General features: G+C 41.9%; 1 protein-coding gene across 2 annotated transcripts in view; it reads left to right on the top strand.

The window, feature by feature from the left end:
* PCDH11X (protocadherin 11 X-linked) overlaps positions 1 to 19,814 on the top strand; it is a 1,026,455-nt gene that overhangs the window by 786,105 nt on the left and 220,536 nt on the right. For both annotated transcript variants that reach the window (XM_075836602.1, XM_075836603.1), the window contains one exon: positions 8,092 to 8,290. In XM_075836602.1, coding sequence (XP_075692717.1) covers positions 8,092 to 8,290 — 199 coding nt within the window. The remainder of the gene's footprint in view (positions 1 to 8,091; positions 8,291 to 19,814) is intronic.

Below are 19,814 nucleotides of genomic sequence, written 5' to 3'. Positions count from 1 at the left end.
TATTATTCAGTCACTGTGGTTATGGTGTGGTGGTATTATTCAGTAACAGTATGGGGGTATTATTCAGTCACTATGTGGTTATGGTGTGGTGGTATTATTCAGTAACAGTATGGGGGTATTATTCAGTCACTGTGGTTATGGTGTGGTGGTATTATTCAGTAACAGTATGGGATTATTAGTCGGTCACTATGTGGTTATGGTGTGGCGGTATTATTCAGTAACAGTATGGGGGTATTATTCAGTCACTATGTGGGTATGATGTGGCGGTATTATTCAGTTACAGTATGTGGGTATTATTCAGTCACTATGTGGTTATGGTGTGGTGGTATTATTCAGTATCAGTATGGGGGTATTATTCAGTCACTATGCGGTTGTGGTGTGGCGGTATTATTCAGTAACAGTATGGGGGCATTATTCAGTCACTATGTGGTTATGGTGTGGTGGTATTATTCAGTAACAGTATGGGGGTATTATTCAGTCACTATGTGGTTATGGTGTGGTGGTATTATTCAGTATCAGTATGGGGGTATTATTCAGTCACTATGCGGTTGTGGTGTGGCGGTATTATTCAGTAACAGTATGGGGGTGTTATTCAGTCACTATATGGTTATGGTGTGGTGGTATTAGTCAGTAACAGTATGGGGGTATTATCCAGTCACTATGTGGTTATGGTGTGGTGGTATTATTCAGTAACAGTATGGTGGTATTATTCAGTCACTATGTGGTTATGGTGTGGTGGTATTATTCAGTAACAGTATGGTGGTATTATCCAGTCACTATGTGGTTATGTTGTGATGGTATTATTCAGTAACAGTATGGTGGTATTATCCAGTCACTATGTGGTTATGGTGTGGTGGTATTATTCAGTAACAGTATGGGGGTATTATTCAGTCGCTATGTGTTTATGGTGTGGAGGTATTATTCAGTAACAGTATGGGAGTATTATTCAGTCGCTATGTGTTTATGGTGTGGAGGTATTATTCAGTAACAGTATGGGGGTATTATTCAGTCACTATGTGGTTATGGTGTGGTGGTATTATTCAGTAACAGTATGGGGGTATTATTCAGTCACTATGTGGTTATGATGTGGTGGTATTATTCAGTAACAGTATGGGGGTATTATTCAGTCACTGTGTGGTTATGATGTGGTGGTATTATTCAGTAACAGTATGGGGGTATTATTCAGTCACTATGTGGTTATGGTGTGGAGATATTATTCAGTATCAGTATGGGGGTATTATTCAGTCGCTATGTGGTTATGGTGTGGAGGTATTATTCAGTAACAGTATGGGAGTATTATTCAGTCACTATGTGGTTATGGTGTGGTGGTATTATTCAGTAACAGTATGGGGGTATTATTCAGTCACTATGTGGTTATGATGTGGTGGTATTATTCAGTAACAGTATGGGGGTATTATTCAGTCACTGTGTGGTTATGGTGTGGAGGTATTATTCAGTAACAGTATGGGGGTATTATTCAGTCACTATGTGGTTATGATGTGGTGGTATTTTTCAGTAACAGTATGGGAGTATTATTCAGTCACTATGTGGTTATGGTGTGGCAGTATTATTCAGTAGCAGTATGGGGGTATTATTCAGTCACTATGTGGTCATGGTGCGGCGGTATTATTCAGTAACAGTGTGGGTGTAATATGTGGTCATGGTGTGGCGGTATTATTTGTCCCTTGTATAGTGGTATTACATGATAACTTTATTATTTAGAGCTTGTGTTCAGTACAGAAAACGTTGCTGAGTAGAGGATGCAGTTGTTGTTTTTTCCAGATTCCCTGCAGTCACATCCTCTAGTCTTCTGTAATGTACGCAGCCCGCCTGCCCTAACACTGGGAGATCCCACGTGTTGTCTACTACCACTAGCGAGCGTTCTCTTTGGCACAGTGGCACTCGGATGGGCACGGCTGGGCTGTACCGTACTGCAGACTTTGCGGAGTAGAGGATGTGCTTCACTGTAATGAAGGAGAAAGGATCCCAGTTTCCTCTTTGCTCATCTTGCTGTCGTAGGAGCGATGAAGATTGGCGGTAGTCCAGCCATAGACTTATTATGTTTGTTTTTTTTTTAACCGCGCCCTAGAGCAAAAAAAGACAGCGTACACCTCTGAAATTTTTATTGTGATTAATTCTTTGTATAAACTATAGAGTCCGGCTCAGTGGTGAACAATCCCTTTAAGTGGTCTGAAGAAGTTACATGTATCAAGATATATAGGGTAAAATATATAGGATATGAGGAAGATGAGCGATGTCAACATTATCCAATATTGTGAACTCTCCAATCTATAATGCATGTGACGATTAAGAAATTAAGATGTTATTCAGTGTCGCCTGTCATTTCCCTCCAGACGGCGGCGTTATATCAGACGCTAAGCAGCGGTACAAGGCGCCTGTCTATCGGAGTTGGGTAATATATTCACATCTCATCTCGGCCTCTTTTATGTGCGTTTTACTTTAGACGCTCTTTTAACTGGCAATTTGACACGTCTTTAGCATAAGGTAACGTCTTTCTGAAGTCTAATGAAATGGTTGCGGCTGCCTAACGGCTTCCATATTAAAATCTCTCTTTACTCTTTTCTAATGTTGTGTCTTTTATGATTAGTATGAAAGATGAAATTTTAATTGGCTGTTGTTGTCAGGAAAAAATAAAATCATTACGAACAGATCGCGCGTCACCCTAAAATGTTGCCGGGACCCGCGTCTATCTTTGTGTGAGCGTAAGATAGGGAGACGCTTTAATCAAAGGAGTTTATGACACGGCAACATTTGCAATATGGTTACACGGTGACTCGTCTGAATACAAATTCGGTGGCTCCGTACAGTCGCCTGTAGCCAGTAAAAGGGCATCTCGTTATGTTTTGTTAACTTTTTGATCGTCTACGCCGTGTACGGATGTCTGTATGTCTGGGATACATTTTACATTGACGTCTATATAAACAATAAGTGCCTAGATACTCCCTTATATTCTGACTATTCTTACATTTTCTGTAGGGGCACCTAATGATCCGGCACAGTACTACCGGTACTGCAGATATTTTTTTTAAAATATGATCCCTTCATTATGGTCAGACCAGAGGAATTCTAGCAGTCGACTATATGAGGTCTGGTTTTGAGTGGTACAAGTTGTAATACTTTTAGGGTTTATTTTGTGGTACTTATAAGACCGCTTTCACATGATGCTGCTCGTTCAGGTTATTAGACCCGCGGTCGTGCTGTGATTTGCAGCCGTAATATGGGCACATAAATGAACCCGTATGAAACCAGTCTTATTAAGCGAGCAGTCTATATCATAGAACCAATAACCGTAAATAATTTGTTTACTTCGTTGTCACGCTGATTCCTTCTTGTCCCGACTACTGTAACTCATTACTAATCCGCCTTCTCACCACTAAACTTTTCCCTCTATAATCTACCATTATGGCAGCAGCCGGGCCGCTACACCGCTACCCTGTGCCAGTCACTGCACCACTACACCAACTCCTCTACCCTGTGCCAGTCACTGCACCACTACACCAACTCCTCTACCCTGTGCCAGTCACTGCACCACTACACCAACTCCTCTACCCTGTGCCAGTCACTGCACCACTACACCAATGCCTCTATCCTATGCCAGTCACTGCACCACTACACCAACTCCTCTACCCTGTGCCAGTCACTGCACCACTACACCAATGCCTCTATCCTTTGCCAGTGACTGCACCACTACACCAATGCCTCTACCCTGTGCCAGTCACTGCACCACTACACCAATGCCTCTATCCTATGCCAGTCACTGCACCACTACACCAACTCCTCTACCCTGTGCCAGTCACTGCACCACTACACCAACTCCTCTACCCTGTGCCAGTCACTGCACCACTACACCAATGCCTCTATCCTGTGCCAGTCACTGCACCACTACACCAATGCCTCTACCCTGTGCCAGTCACTGCACCACTACACCAATGCCTCTACCCTGTGCCAGTCACTGCACCACTACACCAATGCCTCTACCCTGTGCCAGTCACTGCACCACTACACCAATGCCTCTACCCTGTGCCAGTCACTGCACCACTACACCAATGCCTCTATCCTATGCCAGTCACTGCACCACTACACCAACTCCTCTACCCTGTGCCAGTCACTGCACCACTACACCAATGCCTCTATCCTGTGCCAGTCACTGCACCACTACACCAATGCCTCTACCCTGTGCCAGTCACTGCACCACTACACCAATGCCTCTACCCTGTGCCAGTCACTGCACCACTACACCAATGCCTCTACCCTGTGCCAGTCACTGCACCACTACACCAATGCCTCTACCCTGTGCCAGTCACAACACTGGACTGCTACACCAATGCCTCTACCCAGTGCCAGTCACTGCGCCACTACACCAATGCCTCTACGCTGTGTCAGTCACTGCGCCACTACACCAATGCCCCTACCATGTGCCAGTCACTACTCTGGACTGCTACACCAATGCCTCTGCCTTGTGCCAGTCACTACTCTGGTTGCTCATTTCCTTCAAAATACAATTAAAACATATTCCTCTCACCCACAAAGCTCTCCCCAGTGCTGCACATCCTTACATCTCCTCCCTCATCTCTGCCCACCACCCTACCCAAGTTTTGCCAATGACCTTAGATTAACATCCTCCACAATCCGAACCTCCCACTCCTGTCTCCAAGATTTCTCTCGTGCTGCACCGTCCTCTGGAATGCTCTACCCAGACAATCAGACTAATTCCCAATATCCACAGTTTTAATCGTGCCCTAAAAACACATCTTTATAGACAGGCCTATAACATTCCCTAATCTGACTCCTTTCCATGGCCCCCCCTATTACATTAGTCATCAGAACCTGACCCCTCATTCAGCAGTATCCCCCACACTCCCTGCACCCCAATACACCTCATGTCTGTCATACACAGATACCGGCTGGTGACGGCTCCTGCAGCTTTATCTTACTGCCCCGTATGTATGAAAGATGGAGGAGCGATGTACTGAACAAGAACTTTTTACATTTTGTGACTCCCTTATTTCCTCCTAGATTGTAAGCTCTTGTGATCAGCGTCCTCACTCCTCAGATTGTAAGCTCTTGTGATCAGCTCCATCACTCCTCTTCTCATAGATTGTAAGCTCTTGTGATCAGTGTCCTCACTCCTCTTCTCCTCATAGATTGTAAACTCTTGTGATCAGCGTCCTCACTCCTCTTCTCCTCATAAATTGTAAGCTCTTGTGATCAGCGTCCTCACTCTTCTTCTCCTCATAGATTGTAAATTCTTATGATCAGCGTCCTCACTCCTCAGATTGTAAGCTCTTGTGATCAGCTCCATCACTCCTCTTCTCATAGATTGTAAGCTCTTGTGAACAGTGTCCTCACTCCTCTTCTCCTCCTAGATTGTAAGCTCTTGTGATCAGCGTCCTCACTCCTCTTCTCCTCATAGATTGTAAGCTCTTGTGATCAGCGCCCTCACTCCTCTTTTGCTCATAGATTGTAAGCTCTTGTGATCAGCGCCCTCACTCCTCTTCTGCTCATAGATTGTAAGCTCTTGTGATCAGGGTCCCCATTCCTCTTGTTTGAATTGTTAATGACTTTTGTCACTATGTAATGTCTGATATTGTCTGTACATGTTCCCTCTGAATTGTAAAGTGCTGTGGAATATGTTAGCGCTATATAAATAGACATTATTATTACTACTTTATTCTGCAAGTTGTTATGGGATATGTAATATGTATATATTAAGTTCACATCTGCATTGTGGCATCTGTTATGAACGGACGCAGCAATGCTGTGACGGATCCGTCATATGACGGCGCGCGAGTGATTGCATTGACCTACAACTGTTAAGTATTATTATATCTCTATTCTCCTCAAGCAGCAGTTCAGGAGTTAACATAGATTCTTAGTAATTAAAACAGTGGCTCAATGGTTAATACAGTGGCTCAGTGGTTCAATGACTGGCACAGTGGCTAAGTAAATAATACAGTGGTTCAATGACTGGCACAGTGACCGTGGCTTAAATAATGTAGTCGTGGTTAATATGGTGGTTTGACGATTAGCGCAATGGTTTAAAGGTTAATACAATGGCTCATTGGTTAATACAGTGGGTGGGTCAATGGCTAACATGGTGGCTCAGTGGTTAATATAGTGTCCTAATGATTTGCACAGTGGTTAAAGGTTAATACAGAGGCTCAGTGGTTAGCACTACTGTCTTGTAGGACGGAGGTCCTAAATTGGAATAAAACCAGGGGCAGTAATCTGATAAAATTAGCATGTTTCCTCCACAATAACATCCTGATCGGTTATTTGGCTTCCTATGCGACGGCCTCTAGCATGTGTACCTACATATAGGAGCAGGGACTAATATAATTTAATACAATCGGTGTACGTTGCTATTGTATAGACTGTAAAGATTATGGGAGACCATTACTAAGTTTGGGAACTTAATGTGCATAACCCACCCATCAACATTAGATCCAGGGCTCTCCCTAAAAACCTAAGGGGCTCCGAAGCTCATTGGGCTCTCCACCAATCAGTACAAGCTCCTGACAGGCTCTTGGGTCCCAATGCATAATCTGTAACAGGGCCCCTACCTTTTGTGCAACATTTATGATATTGGCCTCCAAGGGCATAGGGACCTATGGGGTCCCGTCAAGCTCCAGGGCCCAGTGACACCGCTGCACCCTCTATAGTTATGTCTCTGATCCGAGGGAACTCTTTAATATAATCTTGCAATAAAGCAGAATCTCAGATGAGTATTAGGTACAATTTTGGAAACCTGCTAATAAACAGGCACTGATGTTGGGGGGAAAGGCCTTGCTCACAATTTCAATTTATCCCAAAGGTGTTGAATGGGTTTGAGGTCCGGGCTCTGTGCAGCCACTCGAGTTTCTCCACACCAAACTCCTCATCTCCTTAGGAAAGGGCCGAACTACAAATTGTTACAACAAAGGTGAATGCTATAATTGTGTTAAATATCTTTCTATGCTTTAATATTACCATTACCCTTTGCTAGCAATAAGGGGCCAAACCTTGAAAAATAGCCTGAGACAATTCCCCCATCTGCACCAAATCTCAGCCAGTAGACACTAAGCATTCTGGTATATAGCGTTCTTCCGGCATCCGCCAAACCCAGATTCCTCCTTCAGGCTGCCAGATTGTAAGCCATGATTCATCGCTCTAGAGAACGTGCTGATCCGAGTCCAGTGTTGACGTGCTTTACACCCCTCCAGCTGACGCTTGGCATTGTGTATGGTCATTTTAGGATTTTGTGCAGCGACCATGGAAACCCAATTCATGAAGCTCCGGACACACAGTTCTTGTGCTTATGTCTCTATTATTCTGTGTCATGGGGATCAGAAGGAAACAAAGTGCCCAGGACGAGACTCGTCAATCCACCAACGTTCTTATTACATTAAAGGAGTTGGTTGACCATGACTTTACACACCAGGACAAATGATCAATCACATTCTTGGCATTGGAAACTTTGTATAGCAAATGTTTACACACATCCTTTGCCAACAATATCTCTATGGGAATAATTGTCATATGAATCATACGCCTTTCTGTAGTCCAAGACTGAAACTTACATCCATAGACAGCCACAAGTACATCCATACCAACATACAAAATATAGCCATGTGGAATACCAACTACCAAGTTTTCCCTTACAGTAATTCCAATATGGACACATCTTTACTTATGTAGGAAATACAAGAATGCAACAGGTATCCCTTAGTTCCATCCAGATATAGGTACATTCATACCAGCCTACAAATTATATTAATGTGGAAGACCACCTACTGGATTTCTGTTAGATGCGTCCAGATGTAGCTGCTTCCATACTTGTATAGAAGATATAATAATGTGGAAGGTCAACTACCAGGTGTTCCCTTGTACATCTCTAGATAAATTTATACCAGCATAGATCACATCACGTCTCCGATTTCTATGTATTTATTTATGATGTTCATAATAAGGAAAACCTGGGGTGGGGAGGAGAAAGCCTTTGGTTGATGGGGAAAGCTTCCGTTTTGTTTTATCACTGAGTAAAGGAGAGAAGTTGGCTAATATTACGGTTTATTTCTCCATGTCTTTTAGGCTCAGCGTCGTGTCACGTTCCATCTCCCTGATGGCTCCCAGGAAAGTTGCAGTGATAGTGGACTGGGGGAGCACGAACCCAGCAGTGGCTCCAACGTATCACATCCTCTGCCCCTCGGCTTCACCCAGGAGGAGTACTACGAGCAATCATCCGCTAACAGCAGAACGGAAGGAGACGGTAACTCCGATCCAGAATCAAGTGGGTACCTTTCCTACAACGCAGATATGTACTTTTATCACAACGCTCTGCAGGGATCATGTATCAATGTGTCAGGGACATGATAGTGGTGCAACCACGATAAAAATGCGCGCCATATTTACCAACAGCACCAACTTTTTGTTTTTAGAAAATGGAAGGGCAGTAAAGACTCCACCCCTAGGGTACAGCTAAGTTGTCACAAATGTATCAACTTCTTACTACAATGTTTTACTTGGACCCTGCCATTGTGTTCACGCTGTAAACTAATAATAATATTAATACATGACCCCCCACTGTGACATTATTAGTAGTGATATATATATGTATATAATCTGTAAATATCATATTTCACTGTTGGAGGCAAAGTATCAGAGAAGAGAAAACAATAATCCCGCCAACACACGGGATAATACTGTATGTCTGTGGTACAAAATGAAGGTTTCTAGCAGATGGTCATATGTTCCACCGACAGCAATATTCACCACACATGCTTTATAATTATTCTTAATCATTAATTCTAATTGCTTCTGTTAGTGTTTAAAGTTCACGTCCACCTCTAATAACCATTTTACAGTTTACATAAAAAAAATAGTTATTTGCAAGAATAGCGGAGTTACTGTTTGCATACATTATATTACTTATCCTGTATTTATCCCGAGTTACATCCTGTATTATACTCCAGAGCTGCACTCACTATTCTGCTGGTGGAGTCACTGTGTACATACATTACATTACTTATCCTGTACTGATCCTGAGTTACATCCTTTATTATACTCCAGAGCTGCACTAACTATTCTGCTGGTGGAGTCACTGTGTACATACATTACATTACTTATCCTGTACTGATCCTGAGTTACATCCTGTATTATACTCCAGAGCTGCACTCACTATTCTGCTGGTGGAGTCACTGTGTACATACATTACTTATCCTGTACTGATCCTGAGTTACATCCTGTATTATACTCCAGAGCTGCACTCTCTATTCTGCTGGTGGAGTCGCTGTGTACATATATTACATTACTTATCCTGTACTGATACTGAGTTACATCCTGTATTATACTCCAGAGCTACACTCACTATTCTGCTGGTGGAGTCGCTGTGTACATATATTACATTACTTATCCTGTACTGATCCTGAGTTACATCCTGTATTATACTCCAGAGCTGCACTCACTATTCTGCTGGTGGAGTCACTGTGTACATACATACATTTCTTATCCTGTACTGATCCTGCTAGTCAGAATAGTGAGTGCAGCTCTGGAGTATAATACAGGATATAACTCAGGATGAGTACAGGATAAGTAATGTAATGTATGTACACAGTGACTCCACTAGCAGAATAGTGAGTCCTGAGCCATTAGTGGAGGTCCTGAGCTATTAGAGGAGGTAATGAGCTATTAGAATAGGTCCTGAGCTATTAGAAATGGTCCTGAGCCATTAGAGGAGGTCCTGAGCCATTAGAGGAAGTCCTGAGCCATTAGAGGAGGTCCTGAGCCATTAGTGGAGGTCCTGAGCCATTAGTGGAGGTCCTGAGCCATTTGTGGAGGTCCTGAGCTATTAGTGGAGGTTTGGTGCTATTAGAGAAGGTCCTGAGCTATTAGAGGAGGTCCTGAGCTATTAGAATAGGTCCTGAGCCATTAGACGAGGTCCTGAGCCATTAGAGGAGGTCCTGAGCTATTAGAATAGGTCCTGAGCCATTAGTGGAGGTCCTGAGCTATTAGAGATGGTCCTGAGCTATTAGAGATGGTCCTGAGCTATTAGAATAGGTCCTGATCTATTAGAATAGGTCCTGAGCCAATAGTGGAGGTCCTGAGCCATTAGTGGAGGTCCTGAGCTATTAGAGGAGGTCCTGATCTAATAGAGGAAGTCCTGATCTAATAGAGGAGGTCCTACTCTAATAAAGAAGGTCCTGGTCTAATAAAGGAGGTCCTGGTCTAATAAAGGAGGTTCTGGTTTATTAGAGGAGGTCCTGGTTTATTAGAGGAGGTCCTGGTTTATTAGCGGAGGTTCTGGTTTATTAGAGGAGGTGCTGGTTTATTAGAGGAGGTTCTGGTTTATTAGAGGAGGTTCTGGTTTATTAGAGCTGGTTCTGCTTTATTAGAGGAGGTTCTGCTTTATTAGAGGAGGTTCTGGTTTATTAGAGCTGGTTCTGCTTTATTAGAGGAGGTTCTGGTTTATTAGAGGAGGTGCTGGTTTATTAGAGGAGGTTCTGGTTTGTTAGAGGAGGTGCTGGTTTATTAGAGGAGGTGCTGGTTTATTAGAGGAGGTTCTGGTTTGTTAGAGCAGGTGCTGGTTTGTTAGAGGAGGTGCTGGTTTATTAGAGGAGGTTCTGGTTTATTAGAGGAGGTGCTGGTTTATTAGAGGAGGTTCTGCTTTATTAGAGGAGGTGCTGGTTTATTAGAGGAGGTTCTGGTTTATTAGAGCTGGTTCTGCTTTATTAGAGGAGGTTCTGGTTTATTAGAGGAGGTTCTGGTTTATTAGAGCTGGTTCTGCTTTATTAGAGGAGGTTCTGGTTTATTAGAGGAGGTGCTGGTTTATTAGAGGAGGTTCTGGTTTGTTAGAGGAGGTGCTGGTTTATTAGAGGAGGTGCTGGTTTATTAGAGGAGGTTCTGGTTTGTTAGAGCAGGTGCTGGTTTGTTAGAGGAGGTGCTGGTTTATTAGAGGAGGTGCTGGTTTGTTAGAGGAGATTCTGGTTTATTAGACGAGGTGCTGTTTTATTAGAGGAGGTTCTGGTTTATTAGAGGAGGTGCTGGTTTGTTAGAGGAGGTTCTGGTTTATTAGAGGAGGTGCTGGTTTATTAGAGGAGGTTCTGGTTTATTAGAGGAGGTGCTGTTTTATTAGAGGAGGTTCTGGTTTATTAGAGGAGGTTCTGGTTTATTAGAGGAGGTGCTGGTTTATTAGAGGAGGTGCTGGTTTGTTAGAGGAGGTTCTGGTTTATTAGAGGAGGTGCTGGTTTGTTAGAGGAGGTGCTGGTTTATTAGAGGAGGTGCTGGTTTGTTAGAGGAGGTTCTGGTTTATTAGAGGAGGTGCTGGTTTGTTAGAGGAGGTTCTGGTTTATTAGAGGAGGTGCTGGTTTGTTAGAGGAGGTTCTGGTTTATTAGAGGAGTTGCTGTTTTATTAGAGGAGGTTCTGGTTTATTAGAGGAGGTGCTGGTTTGTTAGAGGAGGTTCTGGTTTATTAGAGGAGGTGCTGGTTTATTAGAGGAGGTTCTGGTTTATTAGAAGAGGTGCTGGTTTGTTAGAGGAGGTGCTGGTTTATTAGAGGAGGTGCTGGTTTGTTAGAGGAGGTTCTGGTTTATTAGAGGAGGTGCTGGTTTATTAGAGGAGGTGCTGTTTTATTAGAGGAGGTGCTGTTTTATTAGAGGAGGTTCTGGTTTGTTAGAGGAGGTTCTGGTTTATTAGAGGAGGTTCTGGTTTATTAGAGGAGGTGCTGTTTTATTAGAGGAGGTGCTGGTTTATTAGAGGAGGTGCTGGTTTGTTAGAGGAGGTTCTGGTTTATTAGAGGAGAAGCTGTTTTATTAGAGGAGGTTCTGGTTTATTAGAGGAGGTTCTGGTTTATTAGAGGAGGTCCTGGTTTGTTAAAGGTCATTATCTAATAATAATAGATCCTGAGCTATTAGTTCATTATCCTGATCTAATTCCCTATTAGCTCAGGATCTCTTCTAGAGAGGAGGATTATGGACTAAAAGAGCAGGTGTTTGAGCTAATAGGGTAGGGTCCTGAGCTAATAAATGTGAACCTGAGCTAAGTTAGGCAGTTCCTGAGCTGTTAGAAGGGGTTCCAAGCTATAGAGGGGGATATTGATCCAATAGAGGGGATTCTGAGCTAATAGAAAAAGGTCCTGGGTTAGTTAAAAAAACTCCTGATCTAATAGTGGGGGGTTTTGAGCTAATATAGAAAACTAATTTAGAAGGGTACTGAGCTCTGAGAGTGGGGTCCCGAGCAAATAGAGGGGGATCTTGATCTAACAGAGAAGAATCGGGAGCTAATAGAGGAGGGTCCTGCTCTTAAAGAGGAGAATAGTAGGCAAAGGCCTCATGCCCACATTCTTCACCGGTTTCACGTCCGTTTAAAATGGATCCGTGTGATATGTGTGGTTTCTATTGTCAGTCCGCATCCGTTCCGTTGTTCTGTTTTAAACGGATGTTGTGCTTTCATTTGTCTTTAGTTTTTAAACGGTCCGTTAAAATCAATTGGCAACGGATCCGTGAAAAACGGACGGCAAGCGGATGCCTTCCATGTGCCGTCCATTGTTTTGACTAACCCATAGGCTTCAATGGGTGAGACGGACACTGAACAATGGACGGAAGTAGGACATGTTCTACTTTTGTCGGAACGGACGCATGGCCCCATAGAAATGAATGTGTCAGGGTGCTATCTGTTAAAAAAAACAAATAGCACTCTAAAGAAAATAACTCAAGTGGGCATGAGGCCTAATAGAGTAGGGCCCACAGCTAACCCTAATGTCAGCTGCACACGACCGATGTGCCACTCGGGACGTTTTTAATGGCATCTGAGTGGCACCCGATAGTCTTCATACACCCATTCACTTTAGTGGGGGAATCGGGTCCGTGAAAACTGACCCGATTCTCTGATCCGAGTAAAGATAGGACGTGTCCTATCTTTCCATGGATTACTGATGGGACTCGGACGGCGCACACTGTCGTGTGCATTAGGCATAACCCTAAAAGTTCATTTGGAAAAACGCTGTCCGGAATAGACAACTCCTTGCCCTAACGTTTCGTGGTCGTTGTCCTGTATTAGCTGTGAAATGGTTAATCCATCTTATAATAACCTATGTACATATCTGATGTTGTGCGCTCATCGGAGCCGCTCCGTCCGTCATACTCTGCTGTAAACATCATCATTTAAGAGCAGTTCTTGGCTCTTTACCTGATAAATCAATCACTCCGGTTCAGATGAAATAATGAAAATGTATGGCGAGGATTAGCCAAGCAATATTCAGTCATTAATACCTTTCAGCGCATTCGTTTCTGCCATGTACTGTATCCTTATAATAGATGCCACCAATTTACACAAATGACTTCAATCCGGTGAAAAGCATATAATATGACTGTGCGGTCATTAAGATAAAGGCCGGTATTAATCAGAGTGCACTATTCATCTGACTTGAGAGATTTTTCCGTGTTTGTCAAGGTGGGCGCAATGTATTACACGTGTTACATTTTAATGAATCGGCCCCGAAAAGACAGAGATGAATTCATAGGCTGAAATGACCGAGAAATGTAACAACAGAGTTTATGTATCATGGTGGGAGGCACGTAGCAGGCAGCGGTGGTCAAGTATTGGTCAATTTGAGACATGAGTTCGGCCACTGTGACCGGGAAGACAGAAGCTTCCCGAAAAAGACCCGGGCCTTTGGCTATGCCTGGCACCATGTGATACCAGCTGATTGTGTATCTGGGTCACTACCAGTTCAGGAAGGGTACACCACCAGGCCGCATTATTGACAGAGAGCCTAGAGGCCTCATGGGCTCCTTGGCCTTGTGACTTATCTCAATGCTCAGTCCCCTCCATTGCACTCAGTTGGCACCAGTTGGTGGTTGGTTACTGGCGCAGCCAAAAATGACTTTCTAACTGTTGACTTTCACTCTATTTTCCAGTCTGTACAATAATAGATTCTGGACTTTTTAACACTTTATTAGCGAATTTACCTAAGTAGTAAAACTGTGAAAGGAATTTAAAATGTAATTTCTAGGACCATAGTTGCTTTATCATTTTCTTTAACAAGGAGAAATACACAGGTTTATCTGAGAGGGAACACAGTAACACATCCAGGGTCTAAACAATTCAACGCAAAAATTCAAAGGGAATGTTATGTTCACCGTGTAAATTGAGTTCATAATAATATCACAAAATGAAACATTAAAATAACATAATGCTAAATATGAATAATAATACAATATTAATAAATTACATATTACAGCTATTACTATTATTTTATGATTTCTATTGTTTTTATTATTAATATTATTATTTTTATTATTATTACTTTTATTATTTTTATTATTATTAATATTATTCTATTCTTATTATTGTTATTTTATTATTATTATTATTACTTTTATTATTTCATAATTGTTATTATTATTAATATTATTATTATTATTCTATTATTATTATATGTTATTTTATCCTTGTCCCCATGTAAATATAAATAAAGGGATTGTCCGACCATGACCACCAATGTCTATTTGTCCTCCGACATATGGCTCTAATGTAATGTAATGTGAATATAGCCAAAGTTGTGGCAAAAGTTTATCCCAATCTGTGCCTACCCCATTGAGCCTAAACACATTTCTATGGTTTCTCCTTGTGGAGATCCAGCTAATATGGAGACTTCATGGCAATGCTCCCTGGGTATGCAAAATTGCTCCTCCAGAAGGAAGAAAGCTGTCTCTCTAGTGCCCCCTATGGGTACTGATGGGTAATGATGCAGGTAATGATGCTGCCAATCCTGCCTCCTGAGCATCTTCCTGGCCTAGAACGAAAAATTCATGACCGTATCAATTAATACAATCCAAAACCTCTAGAGAGGGGATTTATCAACCTTTCTATGCCAGTAGCAGATGTAGAAAAGTTTTTCAAAGTTTGGCCTTTTCACACTTCCCCTTAGCACTTTTGTAAAAAAAAAAAAAAAAAAAGTGCCATGGTTTCCAAAAGGGCACCTGGCCACTGCGGCCCGAGAAATGTGTTATAATTTAGGCCTGACGTTGTATGAGCCGTAGCATGTTGAGGGAGCCTGAGGGGACCGGCAGGCAAGAAGAGATGATGTTCGGTGAGTATACGATTGTTTTATTTTATACTACTCTTATGTCCGATGGGAAGAGAGGAATGACTGGCACACGGTCACGGTCCTTGCGCCACAATCTTTATGAAAGATGCGACACCTTTATAAAGAGGTCTTTGCCTCTTACTATATGTGTTGAATTTTACTCCATCTTTCCCTATATTAAGGCCGGTGTTTGAAGCGCCAGTCCTAATAATCCCCCCCCCCCCCCCCTTATTTGATGCCAAATCCTTGAACATAATTTCTTTAATATAGTCCTGAAAATGAATTTGCTCAATTAATTTATTGGCTTTGGCCTTTTCCTTCCCATTTTGGCTATTTTTACTTTATTGAGTTTCTTTATTTCCATGTCTGAGTAGGAATAATTAATACAGTCGGTTCAGAAACCATTAATCTTCCTCGAGCAGAGCAGCTTGATTGATCTTATACCTTTAATCTAATTATCGTACATGGAGGTGGAAGAAAATAATGGCTGCATACAGCCACGCGCCACTTTGAGGAACGTCAACCTTTTTGATGACCCGCTGCGACTGTTATCGTCTCGCCCAGGTAGAAGGAACAGCTGTATAATCATTAACTGGAGGTTTGACTTTAAAGGTTGGGAATCGGTGAACATCAAAACCGAAGGGAGGTTGAACTTTCTCAATTAAATGTAGGTAGCCGTTCAGCGAGTCATTAATAATAGAAGTTTATATATAGTCTGACGCTTACAGGACATTTATACAGCGAGGCCGAAGAATATTCCACTAGTTACAAATCAGGCTATGAGTAACGTCGCCGGAGAAATAATGATGGCGGAATAAAGGCCAAACCAGACAACTCCCGGCATTACCGGGAAGAGACCAACATATTACTATTTTTGTTGGCTGCAGGAAATTTCTTCATCATTAAGGGAGAATGGAGGAATCAATCATTTTATTTTTCTATACTTAACAGGCATCGATAAGATCAGGTAATTATCTATCTATCTATCTATCTATCTATCTATCTATCTATCTATCTATCTATCTATCTATCTATCTATCTATCTATCTATCTTTTACACCTGTCAGCAGATATTAAAATATATTTTTAATACAAGTAAAACATCATATTGACTGTTCTTGCCCCGGGTCAAGTTGACTATTCAGCGAACACAACAATAAGTGGCGAATCAGTTATGTTTATGTCTGCAGCAAAACAGTGTCTGGAAAAGCAATAAAAAAGTATGTTGTGTATGATCAAACCGCTAGTTTACTATCACAGGTCTGACGGAAACAAACAAGGACCAAAAAGGGTATAATTTAACTCTGAATACCATGATATAGGTTACACCTAGATGTCATCTACATAAACAGCGGAGTCACTGTGTACATACATTATATTACCTTATCCTGTACTGATCCTGAGTTACATCCTGTATTATACTCCAGAGCTGCAATCACTATTCTGCTGGTGCAGTCACTGTGTACATTACATTACATTACTTATCCTGTACTGATCCTGAGTTATATCCTGTATGATACTCCAGAGCTGCACTCACTATTCTGCTGGTGGAGTCACTGTGTACATACATTACATTACTTATCCTGTACTGATCCTGAGTTACATCCTGTATTATACCCCAGAGCTGCACTCACTATTCTGCTGGTGGAGTCACTGTGTACATACATTATATTACTTATCCTGTACTGATCCTGAGTTACATCCTGTATTATACTCCAGAGCTGCACTCACTATTCTGCTGGTGGAGTCACTGTGTACATACATGACATTACTTATCCTGTACTGATCCTGAGTTACATCCTGTATTATACTCCAGAGCTGCACTCACTATTCTGCTGGTGGAGTCACTGTGTACATACATTACTTATCCTGTACTGATCCGGAGTTACATCCTGTATTATACTCCAGAGCTGCACTCACTATTCTGCTGGTGGAGTCACTGTGTACATACATTACATTACTTATCCTGCACTGATCCTGAGTTATATCCTATATTATACTCCAGAGCTGTACTCACTATTCTGCTGGTGGAGTCACTGTGTACATACATTACATTACTTATCCTGTACTGATCCTGAGTTACATCCTGTATTATACTCCAGAGCTGCACTTACTATTCTGCTGGTGGAGTCACTGTGTACATACATTACATTACTTATCCTATACTGATCTTGACTTACAGCTAGTATAATGCTCTCGAATTGCAGTCTCATGCTAACAGCTTATCTGAACTCTTATAATACAGGATGTAACTCAGGATCAGTACAGGATAAGTAATGTAGTGTATGTACACAGTGACTCCACCAGCAGAATAGTGAGCACAGCTCTGCAGTATAATACAGGATGTGACTCCGGATCAGTACAGGATAAGTAATGTATGTATGTACACAGTGACTCCACCAGCAGAATAGTGAGTGCAGCTCTGGAGTAGAATACAAAATGCCATTCTATATGTAACCTGAGAATAACAAGGGAATGTCCATCCCGCGGGAGCTCTATCTATCTATCTATCTATCAATCTATCTATCTATCTATCTATCTATCTATCTATCTATCTATCTATCTATCTATCTATCTATCTATCTATCTATCTATCTATCTATCTATCTATCATCTTATATCAGTTGATCTACTGCTCATATCTCTCACATGTATTTCTAACCAATCAATCTATCATCTATTCTACTCATTGTTCCATCTATCTTTCTATTGATCTAATGTCAGGAGCGCCGAGGAGAACGATTCCTATCTCTCATATCTACTCTCTACCAACCTATCTTTCACACATATTATTATTTTTATATTGAGTGGCGAAAATAAACTCATATTATAAATATAGAACATTATCCGTAATTATTGTATATATTTTTAGAGTGTTATAATTTGTAAATCACATTATTATTATTAGTATTTCTCTTTGGCGTTTCCCATTTTGGCACTTCAGCATCTGCAGACTTCTTGAGGTAATGATGAGTTTCGCATAAAGAGACTGAACTGTAAATTCCATCGCTCCCCCGTTTGCATTGGAAACCTGCGTTAAGCAGCTAATAAAAGCCGGGAGGATGGGAGATATAACGGGGATAAGAGAGAAGTGCGGGGAATAAATGAGGCTTGGCAGCAATAAACAGATCCGGTGGCAGATGTTCACTGATGTGCACTCATGTCATCACTTAATCTGACACCATTCCAGCAATGACCGGTCTTTCAGCTTCATGAATGTTTTAAAATACATCACCTGAAGGAAGAAGAAGAGAAAGATGCCGGTTATTACACCCGTCCATAATCTACGTCTCTGCAATTAACCTTCATATCATTAATAATTAACTGGTAATACAAGGACAGGGTATTGTGTCCTCATAACATAGACGGCTCTTACATCGCCTGGGGCAAAGATTTTTTTTTTGCCCTAGCTCTGCATCTAATTACCTTGGCCAAGGCAGATTGGCTTGTTGGAGCCTCCCCCCTTGGAACCCAATATGCAGGGCACATGCCCCAGCAGCCGCACCCATCCCCCCAGCTATACCCCTGCCCACGATCTAATCTTTAAACTATTTGCCACGTTCGACATTTGAGTATCAATAAACAATAGAGCGGAACACGAGAGATCCCACGTTTTATGGTTGGGGAGATTATTATTTGTAAGATTATTATGTTGATTGTTGCCTTTAAGTAGTTGGGGTGCAGTAAGTAGAAATTATCTTCTAACACTTCCTCCTCCTCTTCCTCCTCCTCGTTTGTGTATTGTATAGATCACCCGTCCAGGGCAGTTGTCTTGGCCTGCCGTATGTGGCCAATGATATGTACTCGTCTTTACCCAGCTATATTTTAAAAAAAATGGATATTACGCTAAAAAGGGAACCACCCCTGCTTAAGTATTCTTAAAGGAGAACCTCCACATGGGCATTGTCAGGAGCTGAGGCACCCGACCCTACCTCACCTTTCTCCCTGTATAGAGAATGACCCACTGTGAAGTCCCTATATAGGATGTGTCATGGTTGCCTTTGCCTGTGAGCTAATTGTCCAGGCAGGATCCAGAAGTAGCCTGAATCCAGTGACTTACCGGGACCATCAGGGCTTTAAGCAGAACCATTTATTAGAACCTATAATCCCTTCAGGTATCAGTATATATACAAGACAGAATAAATAATAACTAAACCAAAATAGGTTTCAAATCAAATACACAATGAGACCCGTATAGTCAAAAATTTAAATTTTATTTGTCCATAGACATGGACACCCCTTCCCACAATTACATACAAAAATTTAAAATAATTAAAGCCATAGGCTCTATTGATACCATCAAAAAATACCAGCGACTAGAATGTTTACTTAATCCAATATTACAGGCTCTAGTTTCTCATATAACAGAAGAAGCTTGTCTAGAATGCAATATATTCCACATGCAAACAACCAAGGTTGCTACTTAAGAGGTAACTAAGAAAATATCCAAAACAGTGCTCATTAGCAAAGGAGAGGGGGTTAATTACCTGTTACTAGCTTGATAGTAAAGGGGAAAACTCACGAGAGACACCTCAAAGCGCGTTTCGCACCCTTCGTCAGGATTGACTTTAATGTACCAGGAACGGGGTTTAAATATTTACACATACAAACCGCGTCCAATGGCATATAGTGCATGAAAGTGCCGGCCAAACGCACACCTTCCGAGTCATAGACGAGAGTGCAGGCTAGGGCACAATACTTGCACGCCAGCACTTCTGCCCACACGTCG

This window comes from Rhinoderma darwinii, chromosome 8, assembly GCF_050947455.1.
Source record: "Rhinoderma darwinii isolate aRhiDar2 chromosome 8, aRhiDar2.hap1, whole genome shotgun sequence".
NCBI lineage: Eukaryota > Metazoa > Chordata > Amphibia > Anura > Rhinodermatidae > Rhinoderma > Rhinoderma darwinii.
This window is presented reverse-complemented; position numbering and strand designations above follow the sequence as displayed.